Raw genomic sequence first — 20381 nt, 5'->3', positions numbered from 1 at the left:
AACACAAAATTGTAATTGTACCAAGCCTCTTTGCGGGCCCATTTGCTCTTTGTTTCAGGCTCTACTTCAAGTAGACCTCAACTATGTATCCATTATTGCAGCTTCTGGCTGCGGGCAATAAATTCCCTTGCATTTTGTCAAAAAAAAAGTCAATTCTCGGTATCCAATCTGTCCATATCATTCTTTTAAAAAATGCTAGGGTCTCCAACATTCACTTCTTGTTAGGTGCCGCAATTATTTTTTATTAGTCATCGGTGTACACTCCTTGGTATCCACAGCATTTCTCTCGCCACTAGCACGCGGCACCAGCATCCCACGCACTACAGAATATCCGTTTCAACCGCATCCACCGTCCGATCGCCGAATCGACGGCCACGGTTTCCCCGAATTAATGATCCTCCGACATTTCCCCAAAAACACGTTTGAGTATTTATTGATTTTCTCCTAACCCAACCCACTTTACGATTTCCTCCTCTCCATTCTTCTCCTCCCTCCCTTTCCCTCTCTCTCTCTTGAACCCTCCGCCGCTCCGAGGAAAAATCCGAATTTTGAATTGAAATCATCCGGACACAAGGAGATTTTTTTCTTCCCCAACCAAAGGTATCTCCTCTCTCGATCCGATCCGTAGCTGCTCGCGTCCCTGTTCCTCGCCGGCGGCAGCGGCGGCGGCGACTGGACGAGGTCTTCATCGGCTCTTCGCGGGCGACGATCGTCCACTAGGTACGCCGCCCTTTTCCTGTCCGTTGCTGCCGTGCGGAACCGAGCGCTTCCAAGCTATATGCACTCGGATCTGACCCAATTACCTCCCACTAAATTCGATTTTTTGGGCGACAATTCCTCTACTGTGCCCGCTCCTGATCTGTTGGTAGTTCGTTGCTCAACTTCAGCTTGAATCCGCCTACCTGGATTGGACGCAAAGCACGTGCTACTTTGGCGTTGAATTTGCTCGAATCTTGGGTTTCGGTTTGAGATGAGCTGTTTGTCCTTGGCAGTTTGGTCGGCCTGAGGGCATGATGATGGCGAACCCGAAGCTCCATAAGCAGGCGCTGCTGCCGCCGCGGAGCCCGTTCCCGACGGCGGCGGCGCCGTCGCCGTACGCGGACCGCGGTCCAATCGCGCGGCCGCAGGTTGGTGCGGCGCACCACCGGCACGGCCACCACCAGCGCACGTCGTCCGAGAGCTTCATCGAGGAGCAGCCGCCGCTGTGGCTCGATGACCTGCTGAACGAGCCCGAGACGCCCGCGGCGCGGCAGAGCGGCGGCCGGGCTGGGCACCGCAGGTCGTCCAGCGACTCGTTTGCGCTGTTTGACGGTGGAGCTGCTGGCGCCGCTGGTGCTTACGCCAATGGCTTCGAGGGGATGGGGAGAGGAGGTGGGCAGCCTGCGCCGTGGGGTGGTGTGCAGGAGTACTATGCCAAGCCGGCATCGTTTGGGAGGGCACATGGAAGGCCGTGGGAGCAAGGCATGCCGAATTCGGCGGGTTTCAGGCATGGTGGTGGCCTGCCAATGCCCATGAAAGATAAGGTTGGCGGGCATCATGGGCCACCGAACGTGCCGAGGGAGCATGACCATGGCATGGACAAGAGAACTCCTGATGATGCTGGCCATGATCAAAAAGTTGGAGCCAAGGAGGGTGTGCTGCCGAAGCATGCACAGTCAGAGGCGGACAACAAGCGTGCTAAACAGTGAGTTTGATTACTGTTGAATGTGAATTATTGTTTCGCACTTGCACAATGCTACTGCAATAATCTGAAAAGCTCAAGACATCTCACTGTAACCTTAAGCACAGGATCCTTAAATATACATTTTATTATAGCTAAAACTAAGAATAGTGCATATATTGTAATTTGATGTTTTTCTTGACCTTGAGAATTGAACAATCACTGTCATGATAAATTCAGCAGCATTTTTGTTGAAGTTTGATTTGTGTTGTTGCACAGACCGTTCAGTTCCTGTGGGCACAGTATAGTGTGAGCTATATATTTATTTCATATGTGTTGTAACTTACTGAATAATTGGTATTGAATAGGCCTGTGTGCATGTGCTGTGAACCTGTAGTTTGTGCGCATGCATGGTCAATGTGTAGTACTTTAGAATTGACCTGTGGTAACATAAATGAGAAACAACTCACACCCAAGCTTTCCAGTTTGCAACTTGAGAAATCCTGGAACCAGATGTGTCCTTATCAGCTATAATGCTTGGAAAATGTGCCAGACCTGATCTACACTGACTAAAAGTAAAGATATGGTAATTTAGAGATATTCAATTTAAACTTGGAATCATAGAATTTAATATTTCATTTAGGTCATCATGCTATTCAATCAATCCTATTTGTTGAGATTACAATGATTGCTCATTTTTTGTTTTCATTAAGGTGTCATTTCAATTGGTTGCAGGCAATATGCTCAGAGGTCCCGTGTTCGGAAGCTGCAGTATATTGCAGAGCTTGAGGGTAGAGTCCAGGCATTACAGGTTGCTTACCACGGTGAATGGTTTTTATTTCTCTTTAAATTTGGTATTATATGTGACGGAAAGATATTCATGATCAAATCATGCAGTCAGAAGGGGTAGAAGTGTCTGCTGAAATGGAGTTCCTTACCCAGCAGAATATTATGCTCGACCTGGAAAACAAAGCCTTGAAGCAAAGACTGGAGAGTCTAGCACAGGAACAACTTATTAAACGCTGTAAGTATTATCCCTAATATTTTATTTTATCTTATCTCCAGGTTGTGCTCTCCATCCAAATCATTTCAGTAACTTGCATTAGGTTTTCCTGAGATACTAATAATGTGTCAAGGATAGATGTTACTTTGAGACATTGATTCAAATAAAATTTTCACTTAACTGGATAGTGGCTCTGATTGTCATTGTTATTATTATTTTTGGTTTATCCCCATTTAAGAGGACATTTACCAATGGTTCTTATTGGGTTTATAACCATTTAAGCATCTACTAAGACCATCAATAATTTTTTAAACAATGTTTTCTCAGTTGAAGCAACAAAAGAACCAATGACATGAGGACATCCCTCCTAACTTTAAAGTGAGGGCTTAGCACTGAATTGTTTTCTCAGTAAGATGTATCATGTACATGCATCTATGGTCGAACCTTCAATAGAGCTATTATGGAAATTTTTTATTTTTAACTAACTAGTAGTGAACTCAGTTGACAGATCACTCATAGTTTAATTAATCCAGATATCCAAGGAAAACCTGTAACTAGAAGCTGGAAACCAAACTACCTAGACAAGTCAAACTTGGTTAACCCAGTTTCCAACCTTTACCAAGATGCGAAAAACAATTTGTTAGTATAATTTGGAAAAGCACGGTGGTACCAATAACATGTGAAATTCTTCAATCTGCATACTAGCATACCAATGGCCCAATGCCGAACTTGAGGCAGTAGGTCTCAACTATGTTGCTAGTTAACTACATAATCAACATACCAGTGGCTGTATTTAATAAGACCTTCTATGTTGTTGACTTACTATATCTGCTTAACATCCAAGTAGTAAATAGTATCTTACAAAAATTTAGTTGGCCTACAAAAGAAGCACCTATGGGCTTACATTTGTCAAAAGAAACTAAGGCCTTCTTTGGCAGGGCTAATGGTGAAGCCAGGAAAAGCCATGGTTTTATGTCTTCAGCTTCTAGGCAAAAAATGAAATGGTCTGGCTTCACCTTTTTTTGGCTTGGTTTTGGCTTCAATGCTTCATAAGCCGTTCTCGTGTCTTGGCTTGGTTTTGACTTTTGATTAAGCCATTGGGATTAGTCCTAACAAAAGCCCTGCTAAAGAGTGCCTCAGTAACGGCCAGTCTGCTACTTTAGCAATCGTAAATATAAGGCCATCTAGGGTTGTCCAAAGTCAAAATTTCCCAACTTTTATCACCAAGCATCAATATCTGGAACTTTATATGAATTGATAACACAAGATTGGTGTTACAGGATTTCTTATGAAAAATACTTTCATAACATATTTACTCTTTTCATTAAGATAATAAATTTTTGTAGTTACTGCCAGTCAAAGTTCAGACCGTGTCGATGTCCTATAGAACTTATATCTGCGATCTGAGGAAGTATCTAACCAGAAGCTAGGCATCTTCTTTTCGTTAGTTTTCAGTTCATCATCAGGAGTGCATTGCTTTGTTGATACTGAATGCCTGCTAAGATTTTGTTATTCTGATTAGAAGAAAAACTTTGAACATTCTTTCTCAATTTTGCAGTTCAACAGGAGATGTTTGAGCGGGAAATTGGTCGTCTCAGGTCTCTATATCAGCAACAGCAGCAGCAGCAGCAGCAACAGGTTCCTGCTCTTGTTCGCAGTAACAGCAGAGACCTTGATGTGCAGTTTGCCAACTTGTCTCTGAAACACAAAGACCCCAACTCAGGCCGGGATGCTCTCTCTGGGCCTCTTCGTACTTAGTAAATCCTTCCATTCTTGTGGGTATTATCAGTTGCCACCAACGTGTGGCTGTCATCTCCACCAAGAAAGGAGAAGTGCACTTGGATTGCGTGAATAACACCAGAAAAGGCTAATAGCTATTTATCTGATGTTTATTATTTCGGGATATGCACCTGGCGGTCATCCTCAGCTCGCGTCCATTGGTGATGCTCGACCAGTCGGCGGTGTTTAGGGTTTTCTTTTTAGCTAGATGCTTTTCAAGCATCATTGTACCATTTCCCATGCTAGGGTTCTAATCTGTTACTATCCCCTTTTTTCCTGAGCTGTATTCTTCATGCATCGTAGCCATGTTTGGATTAGTTCTGCGTTATTAGTGGAATGTGGAGCACTAGTCAGCATCAGGTAAGTTGCTTTGGAAATGTGCCACATCCTTGATAACTGTATGTTGTGCTATTATTTCTCAGTACTCAATAAGCTAGTGCAAATGAAGTATTAGTGATCTTCAAACTTCAGGATGCCCTTGATGTTGGTGTCCTATGAATATTCCGTGAATTGCTCAGCATTTCTTGTTGATGTTAAAATTTGCCCCCCCAAATTGTATATTCTGTACGGAAGCAGTGCTGAGGTATGGTTGATTTAATTTATTGGCAGCATGTCAAATTCAGTCCATAGATGATCAATGATACTCTCAAACTGTGTCAAAGACCATCATGGTAGATGACTAGATGGAGCTTTTACTGCATTCGAGAATACAGCAAATATATTTGTTGAAGTGTTCGATGTTTGAGCATAAATATGACTTTTCGAGTACATGTTTAATCCATAACCTTTTGGAAACTTAGTTCACCATAATATAATATTGTTTAGGTCATCATAAAAATACATATTGCAATAAACTGGAGGAGTTTCAGTGTTACAGAAAAGGAAGCTAATGAATACAAACCATTTACACCTATATCAGACAACTCGAACAATGACTGAGCTCTGAGCTTCCGACTCTCCAAAGCAGTAACTTTTGCAAGCTAAGAAGATTGCAGTAACAGTGTATATTCAGTACCAAGATTTTAGCAAAATTAGCTTAAAAAACAGAATATTGTGTTGGTCTCAACGAACACTGAGTTCATCTATTTCCGGTCAACATCCATTTGTTCTGCAGTAGTATTTTTTGCTCTATGGTTAGCCACGGCGTTGTCCAATGTCCCTCTGACATGCTGGCACATAATCATCAGATTCTGCAAAGCATCTTTCAGTACATCCTTTGCTGCATCTCCTGCCAATATAAACATGCGTCAGGAGTGTGAGCATCCTTTTGGGGAACTAGAGCAGAGCGGTCATTTAGTGGGAATGAGAATATGGGATGGCATCGTTAGGTCATCCGAGCTTTGCATAAAGTGTAGCATCAATGTTGCATTTTAGTATCAAACACTCGAAACAAACAATATATTAGATGTGTAGTCTCTGGGAAGAAACATTCAACAAGTTCCCCGAAACACATCTTAGTGTCCTACATGATAGATGATTGAGTGCATCATCGCCACCATAATAATAGTTATGTACTAGAACAAGTGAAAAAACATCTTTGTACGTACAAGTCAACTAGGTTATTGTAGGAAGTAGCGAGGAGCACAATGGAATGTGATTATTGCAAATTCACTAGATAACCATTAAATGGAGAACAAATCGATACAACAGCTTCACAGCATATTCACTTATTCAGCCATGGCCAAAGGGAATGCCATAATGTCAGGATTTGTGGTACCTGTTGTTTGAACTCTTATGTTGACTTTCTTCTCAGCAGGATGAGGGATGCTATATCCACAAAATGCTACCCTTGGGCTGTAAAGACAATAATAATGCAATATATTGCAGAACTATTAGTCTTCGATTCCAAAATATACAATATTTCTAGCATGTACATGAAGTGTCTGCAAGGCCAACCTTTTTTCTCAAGAAACTCCAATGCAATAAATGGCTTTAGCATGAATATAGTGATGTCATTTGCGAGGATGGTCTTTTGGAGTTGACATAATAATCTACATAAGTACATATCATATATTTTCTAAACGCTAAGCCATTAAACCAGAATAAATGAGCCCCTAAACATCGCCTTGATACCTAGAGTGTTTATATTCAAACAAAAAAAGTCAAACTAGAACAAGTAGGCCCTAAACATTGCCTTGAGACTTAGTGTGTGTATCAAACAAAAATGTTAAAGCTTTAAGAGTGCATTAGGACTCGTATGTATGAGAAGAAACTAAGCTTTAAGAGTGACTTAGTGCTTAGGCAATGATGAGGACATCAACACCAGCGATACATCCTCTCCGACACAACCTATAGGTGGTCCTCTTACTCGTGCTCGTGTTCGTCAACTTAATAATCGAGTTCCTTGATAAGCTCGTGTCCATCTTATTTAGACAATGGAAACGCGTGCACTCTTGTTTTGATTAGGAACCAAGGAGAAGACCGAAAGGGAGAAGGACTCACGCTCGCTGGATTCGGACAGCAGCAAAGCGCCAACTTGTGACCGTTACCACGGTTGCATACGGATTTGGATTCAGACGCTTCAGGACTTGTTGGAAAGCTTATCAAGTCTACTTTCATATGAATCAAGTCCCACGTCAATACCTGTTCGGCAGCAGCGGCAATGATCCAATTACCGTCGATAGGTCTTGCTGTCCAGGGTGCTGCGTCACCTCATTTTGGGCTGATGGCCCATGTATCAAGTTGGGTCCATTAGGGACGCGTCCTAGGGTTGGAGGACGACCCCAACACCTCTTTGGTCGTCAATCCATCTACTTATATCCCTCTAGAGTCGCCATGGTCGTTGGGTTTTGTTTAGATCAAGTTTAGCCTTCGCTACTTGCTTGTAGGCGCGCGTGCAGGATCAGCCGCCCGTCTCCTTGTCTTCGGAACCCCATTGTTGATTCAGATTCAGTTTGAAACCTTCAATTCATCTTGCAAATTCAGTGCTTGTTTTTTCGTTCTTGCTAGTTCTTCGATTGCTTGCAGGACGGGAGCCCTAGGGGCTGGTTGTCGCGCTCCACAAGATCGTGACGGCTATTGGACGTGGTGTATCGGTTGCTAAGGCGCGGTCTTGAGGGCTGTAGTCGGGCCGTGAACGTCATCTCCATCCACCAATCGAGTTATCCCCGTCCCTCATCAAAAGATCGAGCAAAAACCCTAGCGGGTTCGTATCAGTTGGTAATCAGAGCAAGGTTCTTCGGTGAGAGACTTCTAATCCTTTGCTGTTTTTAATTAATTTCCTATAGTCCAGAAAAGCCAAAAAAATATAGTAGATTAGTTTTTCCATAATCCTATTAAACCTTTGTGCCTTGGCTAGTACCGTTTTAGTTAGGGCTTGTTGAATTTGCGTTGCTTCGGTTTGGTGTCGAGTTGCTGGTCTTAGTGTCTAGTCCTTTAGAGTTTCGAGTTCTTGTCACCATCTATACACAGCCGAGTATTACCATATCTTCTCTCTGTCGAATCTGTTGCGAAGTACTTCTGTGATCCAAAAAGAAAGATAACTCCATACTTGTTCGGCCTTACTCTAGAGAGAGAGAGAGTTTACCCCTGTACTTTCGGAAAAAAGTGTGTGTAGCGAATTGCTCTTTTGTATTCTTTTGTTCATATAATCAGTTTTTGAGGTTGCCCAAAAAAAAAGAGAAAAAAAAGAGAAAAAAAAGAAAAGAGAAAAGATTAAAAAAGGGGCTGTTTTTCATATTGATTTTAAGTTTGTTCCACCTTGTTTTCGGGGGTGTGCTGTGACTTTCCTTTGTGTCCAGGCTCGCGTCTCTAGCACGGTCTAGCCTAGGACTAGCACAGTACCATCGTCGAACGCTTATTCAGCTCGCTTTTATAACTAACGTGGTGCTAGTTCGTTCCTTGTTTCAGCCCACCTATAGCTCCACATACTCTACAGCTTGACAGGTCTTGTGCTGCAGCACCGATACACTTCGTCCATTGCTGTCCATTTGTTGGCAGACGACCCCTCCTGTCAAGCAAGGTAAGAATTGGTAAGAACTTGTGTTACAGGTTGAGTGTGAGCGACTTGCTGTAGCTACATCCTAGTAGTTGTAGGGCTTTTATTTCTTCACTTGCCTTTTTGTTGTCTTTGTCTTTGAACCATGACAGGGACAGATGATGGTAACGAAACACCACATACACCTCGCACTAAGGGCATCATACAACATTTTAAAAAGAAAGTGAAGCTGCACACAGAGGGACTTGATAACGACTTGCAGGTGACAAATGAAAAGCTGGAGCAGTTGGAGGCTACGCAGATTGCCACAAACAACAAGCTCACAAGTTTGGAGGAATCCGTTGCTAGTGTGGACAAAAGCCTTGCTGCTCTCCTAAGGCGATTTGATGATTTCCACACCGAAGATAAAGAGAAGCATAAAGAAGAAAAGGAGGGAGATTGAGAGCACAGTAGTCATGAAGATGACTACAATGGTGATACTGAACATGATGATCAAGACACTCGTGATCGACGTCGCCTTCGTCACAACCGTAGAGGTATGGGTGGCAACCGCCGACGCGAGGTACACAATAATGATGATGCTTTCCGTAAGATTAAATTTAAGATACCTCCTTTTGATGGTAAATATGACCCTGATGCTTACATCACTTGGGAGATTGCTGTTGATCAAAAGTTTGCATGTCATGAATTTCCTGAGACTACACGTGTTAGGGCTGCTACTAGTGAGTTTACAAATTTTGCTTCTGTTTGGTGGATAGAATATGGAAAGAAAAATCCTAATAACTTACCTAGAACTTGGGATGCGCTGAAAAGGGCCATGAGAGCTAGATTTGTTCCATCTTACTATGCGCGTGATATGATAAATAAGTTGCAGTAATTAAGACAAGGTGCTAAAAGTGTAGAAGAATATTATCAGAAATTACAAACGGGTATGTTGCGTTGTAACCTAGAGGAGGATGAGGAACCGGCTATGGCTAGATTTTTGGGTGGGTTAAATCGGAAAATTCAGGACATCCTCGCTTACAAAGAATACAATAATGTAACCCGTTTGTTTCATCTTGCTTGTAAAGCTGAAAGGGAAGTGCAGGGACGACGTGCTAGCGCAAGGAGTAATATTTCTGCAGGGAAGGCTAATTCATGGCAGCAACGCATGGCTACAACTCCATCTACACGTATTTCTACTCCATTATCTAGTGACAAGACTCGAGCTGCCCCCACCAATTCAGTTGCGAAGACGATGCAAAAGCCTGCTGCGAGTACTTCATCTGTGGCATCGACGGGTAGAACAAGCAACATACAATGTCACCGGTGCAAGGGATATGGGCACATGATGCGTGACTGTCCAAACAAGCGAGTTATGATTGTCAGGGATGATGGTGAGTACTCATCTGCTAGTGATTTTGATGAGGATACACTTGCACTGCTTGCGACTGACCATGCAGGTAATGAAGACCAAATAGAAGAACATATTAATGCAGGTGAAGCGGACCACTATGAGAGCTTGATCGTGCAGCGAGTGCTTAGTGCACAAATGGAGATGGCGGAGCAAAATCAGCGACACATTTTATTCCAAACAAAGTGTGTCATCAAAGAGCGTTCTTGTCGCATGATCATTGATGGAGGTAGCTGCAACAACTTGGCAAGCAGCGATATGGTGCAGAAGCTTGCCCTCAACACCAAACCACACCCGCATCCCTACTACATCCAATGGCTGAACAACAGTGGTAAGGCAAAGGTAACTAGACTTGTGAGAATTAACTTTTCCATCGGATCCTACAAAGATATTGTTGAATGTGATGTTGTGCCTATGCAAGCTTATAACATTCTGCTAGGTAGACCTTGGCAATTTGATAGAGATTCTATGCATCATGGTAGATCAAATCAGTATTCTTTTCTATACCATAATCGCAAAATTGTGTTGCATCCTATGTCCCCTGAAACTATTATACAAACTGATGTTGCTAGGGCTACTAAAGCAAAGAACGAGAGCAATGAAAATGATAAATCTGTAATTGGTAACAAAGATGAGATAAAACTGAAAGGACGTTGTATGATAGCTACCAAATCAGATATTAATGAGTTCAATGCATCCACTTCTGTTGCTTATGCTTTGATATGCAAGGATGCTTTGATTTCAATTGAGGATATGCAATGTTCTTTGCCCCCTGCTGTTGCTAACGTTTTGCAGGAGTATTCTGATGTGTTTCCAAGTGAGGTATCAGCGGGGCTGCCTCCACTACGCGGAATTGAGCACCAAATTGATCTTATTCCTGGAGCAGTTTTGCCAAATCGTGCACCATACAGGACAAACCCGGAGGAAACAAAGGAAATTCAGCGACAAGTGCAAGAACTACTAGACAAAGGTTATGTCCGAGAATCTCTTAGTCCTTGTGCTGTTCCAGTAATTTTAGTGCCGAAGAAAGATGGAACATGGCGTATGTGTGTTGATTGTAGAGCTATTAATAATATCACCATTCGATATCGACACCCTATTCCACGATTAGATGATATGCTAGATGAACTGAGTGGTGCTGTTGTGTTTTTAAAAGTTGATTTACGTAGTGGGTACCACCAGATTCGTATGAAATTGGAAGATGAATGGAAAACTGCTTTCAAAACTAAGTTCGGTTTGTATGAGTGGTTAGTCATGTCTTTTGGGTTAACTAATGCACCTAGTACTTTCATGAGATTAATGAACGAGGTTTTGCGTGCTTTCATTGGAAAATTTGTTGTCGTATATTTTGATGACATATTGATTTACAGCAAATCATTGGATGAACATCTTGATCATTTACGTGCTGTTTTTAATGCACTACGCGAGGCACGTTTATTTGGTAACCTTGAGAAGTGCACCTTTTGTACCGATCGAGTGTCTTTTCTTGGTTATGTTGTGACTCCATAGGGAATTAAGGTTGATCAAGCCAAGGTGGAAGCTATACAGGAATGGCCTATCCCAAATACTATCACCCAGGTGCGGAGTTTCCTAGGACTTGCTGGATTCTATCGCCGTTTTGTGAAGGATTTCAGCACCATTGCTGCACCATTGAATGTGCTTACAAAGAAGGGGGTGCCTTTTGATTGGGGCAAAGCACAAGAGAATTCATTCAACATGTTGAAAGATAAGTTAACTCATGCACCTCTCCTACAACTTCCTAATTTTAATAAGACTTTTGAGCTTGAATGTGATGCTAGTGGAATTGGTTTGGAAGGTGTTTTATTATAAGAGGGAAAACCTATTGCATATTTTAGTGAGAAATTGAGTGGGCCTGTTCTCAATTATTCAACTTATGATAAAGAACTCTATGCTCTTGTTAGAACATTAGAGACATGGCAGCATTATTTGTGGCCCAAAGAGTTTATTATCCATTCTGATCATGAATCTTTGAAACATATTCGTAGTCAAGGAAAACTGAATCGTAGGCATGCAAAATGGGTTGAATTTATTGAATCTTTTCCTTATATTATTAAGCACAAAAAAGGGAAGGAAAATATTATTGTTGATGCTTTATCACGGAGATATACTTTGCTGAATCAACTTGATTACAAGATATTTGGGTTAGAAACTATTAAAGACCAATATGTTTATGATGCTGATTTTAGAGACGTGTTGCTGCATTGTAAAGATGAAAAAGGGTGGAATAAATTCATCGTTAGTGATGAGTTTGTGTTTAGAGCTAACAAGCTATGCATTCTGTGGGGGTATAAACCCCTATACCCTCATGGGCCTATATGGGCCGCACCATCAGAGGTGGCTCGGCCCACAAGATGAAGACGTGCGGCGCACGACTGGTCGGCGTGCACCGCAAGGCTACAAGATTTTGTACCAAATAGGATACTTTGCTTGTAGCTCTGTCCCTTCAGGATATATAAGGAGGGGCAGGGGTCCCCTAGAGGACAAGTCATACATCATCATATTCTCTCAGCACAAATCAATACAACCAGACGCAGGACGTAGGTATTACGCCAACTCGGCGGCCGAACCTGGATAAAAAGCTTGTCCGTGTCTTGCGTCACCATCGAGTTCGTAGTTTGCGCACCGTCTACCGATAAACTACTACCGTGGGTATACCCCAAGGTAGACTGCCGACTAGCTTTCGTCGACAGTGGCGCGCCAGGTAGGGGGTGTGCGTACAGCTCTCCCGACGAACAAGATGGCCATCATCCCCGACTTCGCGGCCATGGCGGACGACTTCACGTCCACCGTCAGCTTCAACAACTTCACCGCCATGACCACGGAGGAGGTGTAGATCCGATCTGCGCCAACCACTTCTTCATCGACGTCGGCGGCGGCTTCAACCACGCTGGCTACGACTCCGACTACTCCAGCAACGTCTCCGACCACGCCGACAACGCGTCACCCGCTTCCCTGCTACAAAGAGAGGCAGATCGACAACACCGACCTGCTCGGGCCATCGACCAAATTGTTTAGCCTACTTGCTCTGACCACGAGTCGCAATAATAATCGCCGCGAAGAACGGCGCTACGACAACCGCGACCACCGTCACGATAACAAGTCCAAAAGCTCGAGGGCCAAACAATTTTGTCGTCACCGACCAGACTTTCATCCAAAGATAAGTACACTTCTAATATCTTATTTATTTTTGGCATAATATTTTTTATTATCCTTCAAAAACAACTTTTTGTTTAGCCACACTAGTTTTTTCTCCTACACGAGCTTTCCAGAGCCGGTACTGTCTCCGACTCCTCCCTACACGTGCACGAGATCCGCCCTCTGCGTTCCGGGTGGTCGGCAGTACTCTCTGACGTGGCTGACAATCCTACGCATGCCTAGGTTCCGCACCTCATGCTGATTGTTGGCTAGACCAGAGCTGGTACAAGCTCTAGGATGAATTAACTACTTGTGCTAATTTTATAACAAAAAATCTAAAACTTATCTCAGTACTGATTTTTATCTAAAGTTTATTTATACATCATGTACTACCTATTCTTTATATTTATTTTTCAGGGGTTTGGCCCAGTCGACAAGCTACGCTCGGGGACTCGTCGACTATTCCCTACGCTGTGCCCGGGGACTGCTCCGACCACCGAGCACGTTTACGTTCCCAACCACGCTCGGGGACTTGTCGACTACTCTCTATGCTATGCTCGAAGACTGTGCCGACCACCGAGCACGTTTACGTTCCCAACCACGCTCGGGGACTTGTCCACCGGTCCCTACGCCGTGCTCGGGGACTGTGCCGACCACCGAGCACTATACGCTCGGGGACTGGTCGACCAGCTCACCAATTTAAGAGCTTGGGGACTGCACCGACCACCGAGCACTATACGCTCGGGGACTGGTCGACCAGCCCACCAATTTGAGAATTCGGGGACAGTACCAACCACCGAGCGTTCTATGCTCGGGGACTGGTCGATTAGTCTATTCAATTGCATACGAGCATGATATGCTCGGGGACTGATTTTTTAGACCTTGCTACAAGGCTCATACTTCGCCTTCCAGCAAGCTCGGGGACTACATCGGTACGATGCATCTGGCGATGCATCTCAGTTTCAGAATTTCTTTGAGGACTTTTCTTTTTGACCCTGGCACCACGTGCCTACGTCACCTACTACCAGGCTCGGGGACTAAGTGGGCACACTTCACCTTGCGGTGAATGTGCTTGCTTTTTGAAAGACTATACTTTTCAGAAAAGTAAAGTGGGCACACTTCACCAGGAAAGAAATCTTTTTTAATTTGGAGCACCATGCATTCTTCGAACAACCTGCTTCTTTGATGTCAATGTTGATCAACTGTCTTTTGAGTTGGTCAAAATACCGTTGCAACTGTTTGGGCGACTTTCCTGTTTATTGAAGACGTTAAGCCTCGCTGATCGAAGAAGCTCAAGACGGCGTGTTACATCACAATACATGGTGCTCGGGGACTAGCTGTGGGGGTATAAACCCCTATACCCTCATGGGCCTATATGGGCCGCACCATCAGAGGTGGCTCGGCCCACAAGATGAAGACGTGCGGCGCACGACTGGTCGGCGTGCACCGCAAGGCTACAAGATTTTGTACCAAATAGGATACTTTGCTTGTAGCTCTGTCCCTTCAGGATATATAAGGAGGGGCAGGGGTCCCCTAGAGGACAAGTCATACATCATCATATTCTCTCAGCACAAATCAATACAACCAGACGCAGGACGTAGGTATTACGCCAACTCGGCGGCCGAACCTGGATAAAAAGCTTGTCCGTGTCTTGCGTCACCATCGAGTTCGTAGTTTGCGCACCGTCTACCGATAAACTACTACCGTGGGTATACCCCAAGGTAGACTGCCGACTAGCTTTCGTCGAACTAGTGATGAGTTTGTGTTTAGAGCTAACAAGCTATGCATTCCAGCTAGCTCTGTTCGTTTGTTGTTGTTGCAGGAAGCGCATGGAGGTGGCTTGATGGGACATTTTGGAGCAAAGAAGACCGAGGACATACTTGCTGGTCATTTCTTTTGGCCAAGGATGAAGAGAGATGTAGAGAGGTTTGTTGCTCGTTGCACAACATGTCAAAAGGCAAAGTCACGGTTAAATCCCCACGGTTTGTATTTACCTCTTCCTGTTCCTAATGCTCCTTGGGAGGATCTATCTATGGATTTTGTGTTGGGACTACCAAGGACTAGGAGGGGACGTGATAGTGTGTTTGTGGTTGTTGATAGATTTTCTAAGATGGCACATTTCATACCATGTCATAAAACTGATGATGCTACAAATATTGCTGATTTGTTCTTTCGAGAAATTGTTCGCTTACATGGTGTGCCCAACACAATTGTTTCTGATTGTGATGCTAAATTTCTTAGTCATTTTTGGAAGACTTTGTGGTTCAAATTGGGGACTAAGCTTTTATTTTCCACCACTTGTCATCCCCAAACTGATGGTCAAACTGAACTTTATCCACTATGTTAAGGGCTGTTTTAAAGAAGAATATTAAGATGTGGAAAGAATGCTTGCCTCATATTGAGTTCGCCTATAATCGTTCATTGCATTCTACTAAAAAATGTGTCCTTTTGAGATTGTCTATGGCTTTTTGCCACGTGCTCCTATTGATTTAATGCCTTTGCCAAGTTCTAAAAAAATAAATTTTGATGCTAAGCAACGTGTTGAATTGATGTTAAAATTGCATGAAGCCACTAAACAAAACATAGAGCGCATGAATGCTAAGTACAAATGCGCTGGAGATAAAGGTAGAAAGCAATTGATTCTGGAACCTGGAGATTTGGTTTGGTTGCATTTGCGAAAAGATAGATTTCCAGAACTGAGAAAATCCAAATTGATGCCTAGAGCTGATGGTCCTTTTAAAGTGCTGCAACGAATTAATGAGAATGCATATAAGCTTGATCTTCCTGCAAATTTTGGGGTTAGTCCCACATTTAACATTGCAGATTTGAAGCTTTATTTGGGTGAGGAAGATGAGCTTGAGTCGAGGACGACTCAAATGCAAGAAAGGGAGGATGATGAGGACATCAACACCAGCGATACATCCTCTCCGACACAACCTATATCTGGTCCTCTTACTCGTGCTCGTGTTCGTCAACTTAATAATCGAGTTCCTTGATAAGCTCGTGTCCATCTTGTTTAGACAATGGAAACGCGTGCACTCTTGTTTTGATTAGGAACCAAGGAGAAGACCGAAAGGGGGGACTCACGCTCGCTGGATTCGGACAGCAGCAAAGCGCCAACTTGTGACCATTACCACGGTTGCATACGGATTTGGATTCAGGCGCTTCAGGACTTGTTGGAAAGCTTATCAAGTCTACTTTCATATGAATCAAGTCCCACGTCAATACCTGTTCGGCAGCAGCGGCAATGATCCAATTACCGTCGATAGGTCTTGCTGTCCAGGGTGCTGCGTCACCTCATTTTGGGCTGGTTGTCGCGCTCCACAAGATCGTGACGACTATTGGACGTGGTGTATCGGTTGCTAAGGCGCGGTCTTGAGGGCTGTAGTCAGGCCGTGAACGTCATCTCCATCCACCAATCGAGTTATCCCCGTCTCTCATCAAAAGATCGAGCAAAAACCCTAGCGGGTTCGCATCAGGCAATGTAAGAAAAAAGGGGCAACAGTAAAGATTTAAGGTTAGCTGACTTGATTGAGATGTCCAGTTTTCTTCAATAGGGCATGCTCTTATTATGGAACAAAGCAAAGTACTGTAAGGCTCCGTGGATGTAGATATTGAGATGCTGGGATTGAATTGGGTTTCAATACCAAATCAGACTAGCATTGGTAATGGGTTACAAAACCAATTCTGTTGTTTGGATGCAGCTGATATTCCTAGTTGGAATCTAATGACATGGCAAATACCCATTCATGTTTGGATGTCATTTGATGGAATTGGCTAATGCACATGGCTTCTCCACCGCACCTGCAACCCAGCCTCACGCCACTCCCATCGCCGGCCACCATGGATCTGAGGAGGGAGCTCGACAGCGGGGAAGGAACTATTGGAGCTGGGGGAAGAAGAGGTGGTCGGAACTAGGGAAGGAGCTGCCGGAGATGGGGAAGAAGAGGTGGTCGGAGCTGGGGAAGGAGACCGCAGAGCCGGACCTCAAGAGACGGGGAAGGAGACCACACACAGAGGAGCTCCGCATGGAGAGGGTCGCAATGACTCGCAACAGGGCGTCAGGGCTCGCGTGCAAACTGCAGCGCTTTGATCAGTGGATCCGTGCGGCGCTTGGATCGGGGGTGGCCGGTGGCATTAGGGTCGGTAGAGCAACGAGGCCAGGGAAGGGAGGCATCACGTGGCGCTTGGCTCGGAGGCGGCCGGCGGCATTGGGGTTGGGACAGCGAGGGAGGTATCAGGGTCGGGAGAGCGGTGATGGAGGCGTCGGGGTCCCCAATTCCACCCAATACAGAGGGGCGAGGCTTCATATTGGAGGAGCTCAGTTCTAGTTATAGTCCAATACTGGGGTATTGGAGTTCCAATTCCAAATATCAATACAAGGATATCCAAACAGCAGAATTCAGGAAACTTGATTCCAATTCCCAATTCCAGGCTCCAATATCTACATCCAAACGGGGTATAAAGGTAACTGAAAACTTGTCTAAAATTGGTTCAAGCACAAACCAATATAAATTGATGACCGACAACCATATCAACAAAACAATGGTAATTTCCAAAGTAGTACCATATGCACCTTCTTTTCTAATGTTTTGTGGTTGCTAGAGATAACAGTAGAGGGAAAGGAAGAAATTACAGTATCCCTCTAGTAACCCAGCAAATGTACTAAATGATCATATTACCATCAATAACTACTCCGTAAAGACCAGTTAGCAGAATCACAAATACATACTAAAGTTCCTACTATGCTGCTTGTTATCCTCTGAGCACCATCTTTTGTTGTCATCGTCTGGTAACAGTTGTTTGCTGGAGCTACATAATGTAAAGAGAGCAATGGCGAAGTCTCATAGTCATGATCTGCACTGATAGATCGATCTACTTTCTGAATCCCAAAACCAAAAACATCAAATTCTGGCAGCAACAGAAGTTCTCCCTTCCAACTAAGTTTCATAGTGATGACCCCCAAGGACAGGCCGACCTAATTGAAGTGAAATAATGTAGCAACAATTTTGCTAAAATCACATTCTGGTGATTACCCCTTCTAGTGCATCTGATCATCCCAGAAGAACTGCACATCATGGCCCTCGCCAGGAACAAAAATCATGGTCATCTACAAGAATTTTATTAGTGTCTCTTATCAAAATGGCGTTAGATTTCCTTATGCAACCGAGCTAGAAACACTAACAGGCCCTCAAAACTAAGCCATAACCGACCGTCCTCCCATCAGCTGTTACGGAACCTTAAACCCCTGTAAATCGCAAAAACCCTTGAACAAACTGAAGAGAGATACTTCCTCCTCCAATAACGCTCTGTTGCATCTATTGGACTATGCGAGCATAATCACAACGTTCCACAGATAGCGAGCGAATAGATACTGATTCTTTGGAGATTGGACAAAGAAGGGGGAGGAGAAAGCCTTCACTTACTCCTGGTTGAGGACGAATCTGGCGGAGTTGGCGAGGGTGTGGTCCTCCTCCATGATGGAGAAGGTCGATGAGGTCGAGTCCGTCAACGACCCGTGCTCCATGGCCGCGCCGCCTCCCTCCGGTCGGGCGAGCAGTGGACTGTGATTCCCCAAGAAGAACGAGCAGGATAAGAACATTGGCAGGGAAACAGAAAGGATGCGAGGAAGCGAAACCAAACGAGAAATCAATCAGAACGCACAAACTCACCAGTGGCAGCTAAGGATTACTGGAGATTTCGCAAGATACCCTGGAGGAAGGAGGAGAAATTTCTCGCGCGGGAGGGAGGTGGCGGCGGCGCAGCGCAGTGGGCTTGGATGGACGTTTTCTACAGACAAAACGGGCAGCCCGCAAACCCTAGTAAGGCCTTGCTTAGTTGAAAAAAAAATTACAAAATGAATACTGTAATATTTTTTTTATAAGGGAGAATTGGCTGTGGAACATGGCCGTTTGCCAGCGGACAAAAGAAAAATTAGATTGCTCAAAGACACTCCGTTTGTTGTCAAATTTGCTGGCGGACACTACATCTAATCAAACATTATTACAAAATAGATATAAAATCATATAAGTGCTAAAAAATTATACTATATATTTTTTTACACTATACATGATGAGAACTATAGTGTAAAAATATTATTTTGCACTGAAATGACCATTTTGACCATCTTCATAAATAGACAAAGATAACCATGGCTAATTAGTTAATATATTAGTAAGATACTAAAAATACTAAACAATATTTTTACACTATAGTTCTCATCATGTAAAGTGTAAACAAAATTATAGTATAATCTTCTAGCATTTATATGATTTTATATCTATTTTGTAATAATGTTTGATTAGACGTAGTGTCTGCCAGCAAATTTGACAAGAAACGGAGTTTCTTTGAGCAATCTAATTTTTTCTAGTGTCCGCTCGCAAATGGCCACCATTCTGCATGTCCTACAACCAATTCTCCCTTTTTTATAAATATTATTTAGTTTCTCTGTCCATTTAAAAGTGACGTTTTTGACTTTTTACTACCGTATTTGACCTTATTTATTTTTTAAAAACTTATACAATAAATAATTATTATTAAAATATCGATAAAATAAGTCATAGCGAAATATATAATATTTATATAAAATTTTTAAATAAGATGAACGGTTAAATAAGATGGCAGAGTCCAAAACCTCATTTTCAATGGGACGGAGAGAGTAATCATAGACTATAACTAGGCTTAAAAGATTCGTTTCTCAAACTACATACAAACTTTGTAATTAGTTAGTTTTTATCGATATTTAATGCTTTATGTATGTGCCGCAAGACTCGATGTGATGGAGAATCTTTAAAATTTTTGCAAAAGTTTCTAGAACTAAGCAAGGCCCAAGCTTTTAGCTGGTTGCCATTATAAAATTAATAATTACCTATAAGACATTAGAAAATTGAGTTCTCAATACCACTATTCTGAACTCTACTGTCCACAAGACTTTTATCAAAATTGGTTCTAATGGTGTTAAACTGAGGATGTAAAAAGTCAAAAATACTTTTCATGTGCAATTATTTTTTTCAGCATCAATGACTTCAAATGATAAGGTCAAAAAGAAAAAAGTTATTGATTACCACAATATCTATAATATTTGTATAAAAAGTATCTTCATTTAATTCTCTAGAAAAGAAATGATTTGATATGATTAATATGTCTTAGCAAAATCACATTTTTTTAGGCACCAAATGAAGATAAATTTTATATAAATATTGTAGACCTTGACGATCTATAAATATCGTTAAGAAGCTAAAAAAATTGTATATATAAACATGAGGGTATTTTTGAGTTTTCACACCCGTAGTTTGACACCGTTAGAGCTAAATTTGATGACATAGAGGACAAAAGAGTTCAAAGCAGTGACACCTATGAGCAGAGGCGGAGCTCGACCAAAAATTTAGTTAAAAAAGACTCAAAGATTGTTATCTGGGATGGTTATAAAAATTATTGGAAGATAAAATAAACA

The 20381-nt window shown here is 43.0% G+C and overlaps 2 protein-coding genes across 3 annotated transcripts; one reads left to right on the top strand and one right to left on the bottom strand.

Moving 5' to 3' along the window:
* On the top strand, window positions 446–4995 carry LOC110435602 (uncharacterized protein At4g06598-like). 2 transcript variants are annotated; one of them, XM_021461328.1, is made up of 5 exons: window positions 446–720; window positions 993–1684; window positions 2396–2471; window positions 2558–2684; window positions 4222–4995. In XM_021461328.1, exons 2-5 carry the CDS (start codon window positions 1011–1013, stop codon window positions 4419–4421), a joined length of 1077 nt encoding a protein of 358 aa, XP_021317003.1. In that variant the 5' UTR covers window positions 446–720; window positions 993–1010; the 3' UTR covers window positions 4422–4995. The 2 variants fall into 2 exon arrangements, with proteins under 2 accessions (XP_021317003.1, XP_021317004.1); XM_021461329.1 differs by having other exon boundaries at window positions 888–1684.
* LOC8071688 (DNA-directed RNA polymerases I and III subunit RPAC2) lies at window positions 5201–18754 on the bottom strand. Its single transcript, XM_002449319.2, has 4 exons — window positions 18601–18754; window positions 18355–18492; window positions 6160–6236; window positions 5201–5670 (listed from the first exon to the last, which is right to left on the bottom strand). Exons 2-4 carry the CDS (start codon window positions 18453–18455, stop codon window positions 5525–5527), a joined length of 324 nt encoding a protein of 107 aa, XP_002449364.1. The 5' UTR covers window positions 18456–18492; window positions 18601–18754; the 3' UTR covers window positions 5201–5524.

Source organism: Sorghum bicolor, chromosome 5 (assembly GCF_000003195.3).
Source record: "Sorghum bicolor cultivar BTx623 chromosome 5, Sorghum_bicolor_NCBIv3, whole genome shotgun sequence".
Lineage (NCBI taxonomy): Eukaryota > Viridiplantae > Streptophyta > Magnoliopsida > Poales > Poaceae > Sorghum > Sorghum bicolor.
The sequence above is the reverse complement of the archived record's forward strand: the minus strand, read 5'-3'. Positions and strand labels throughout refer to the sequence as shown.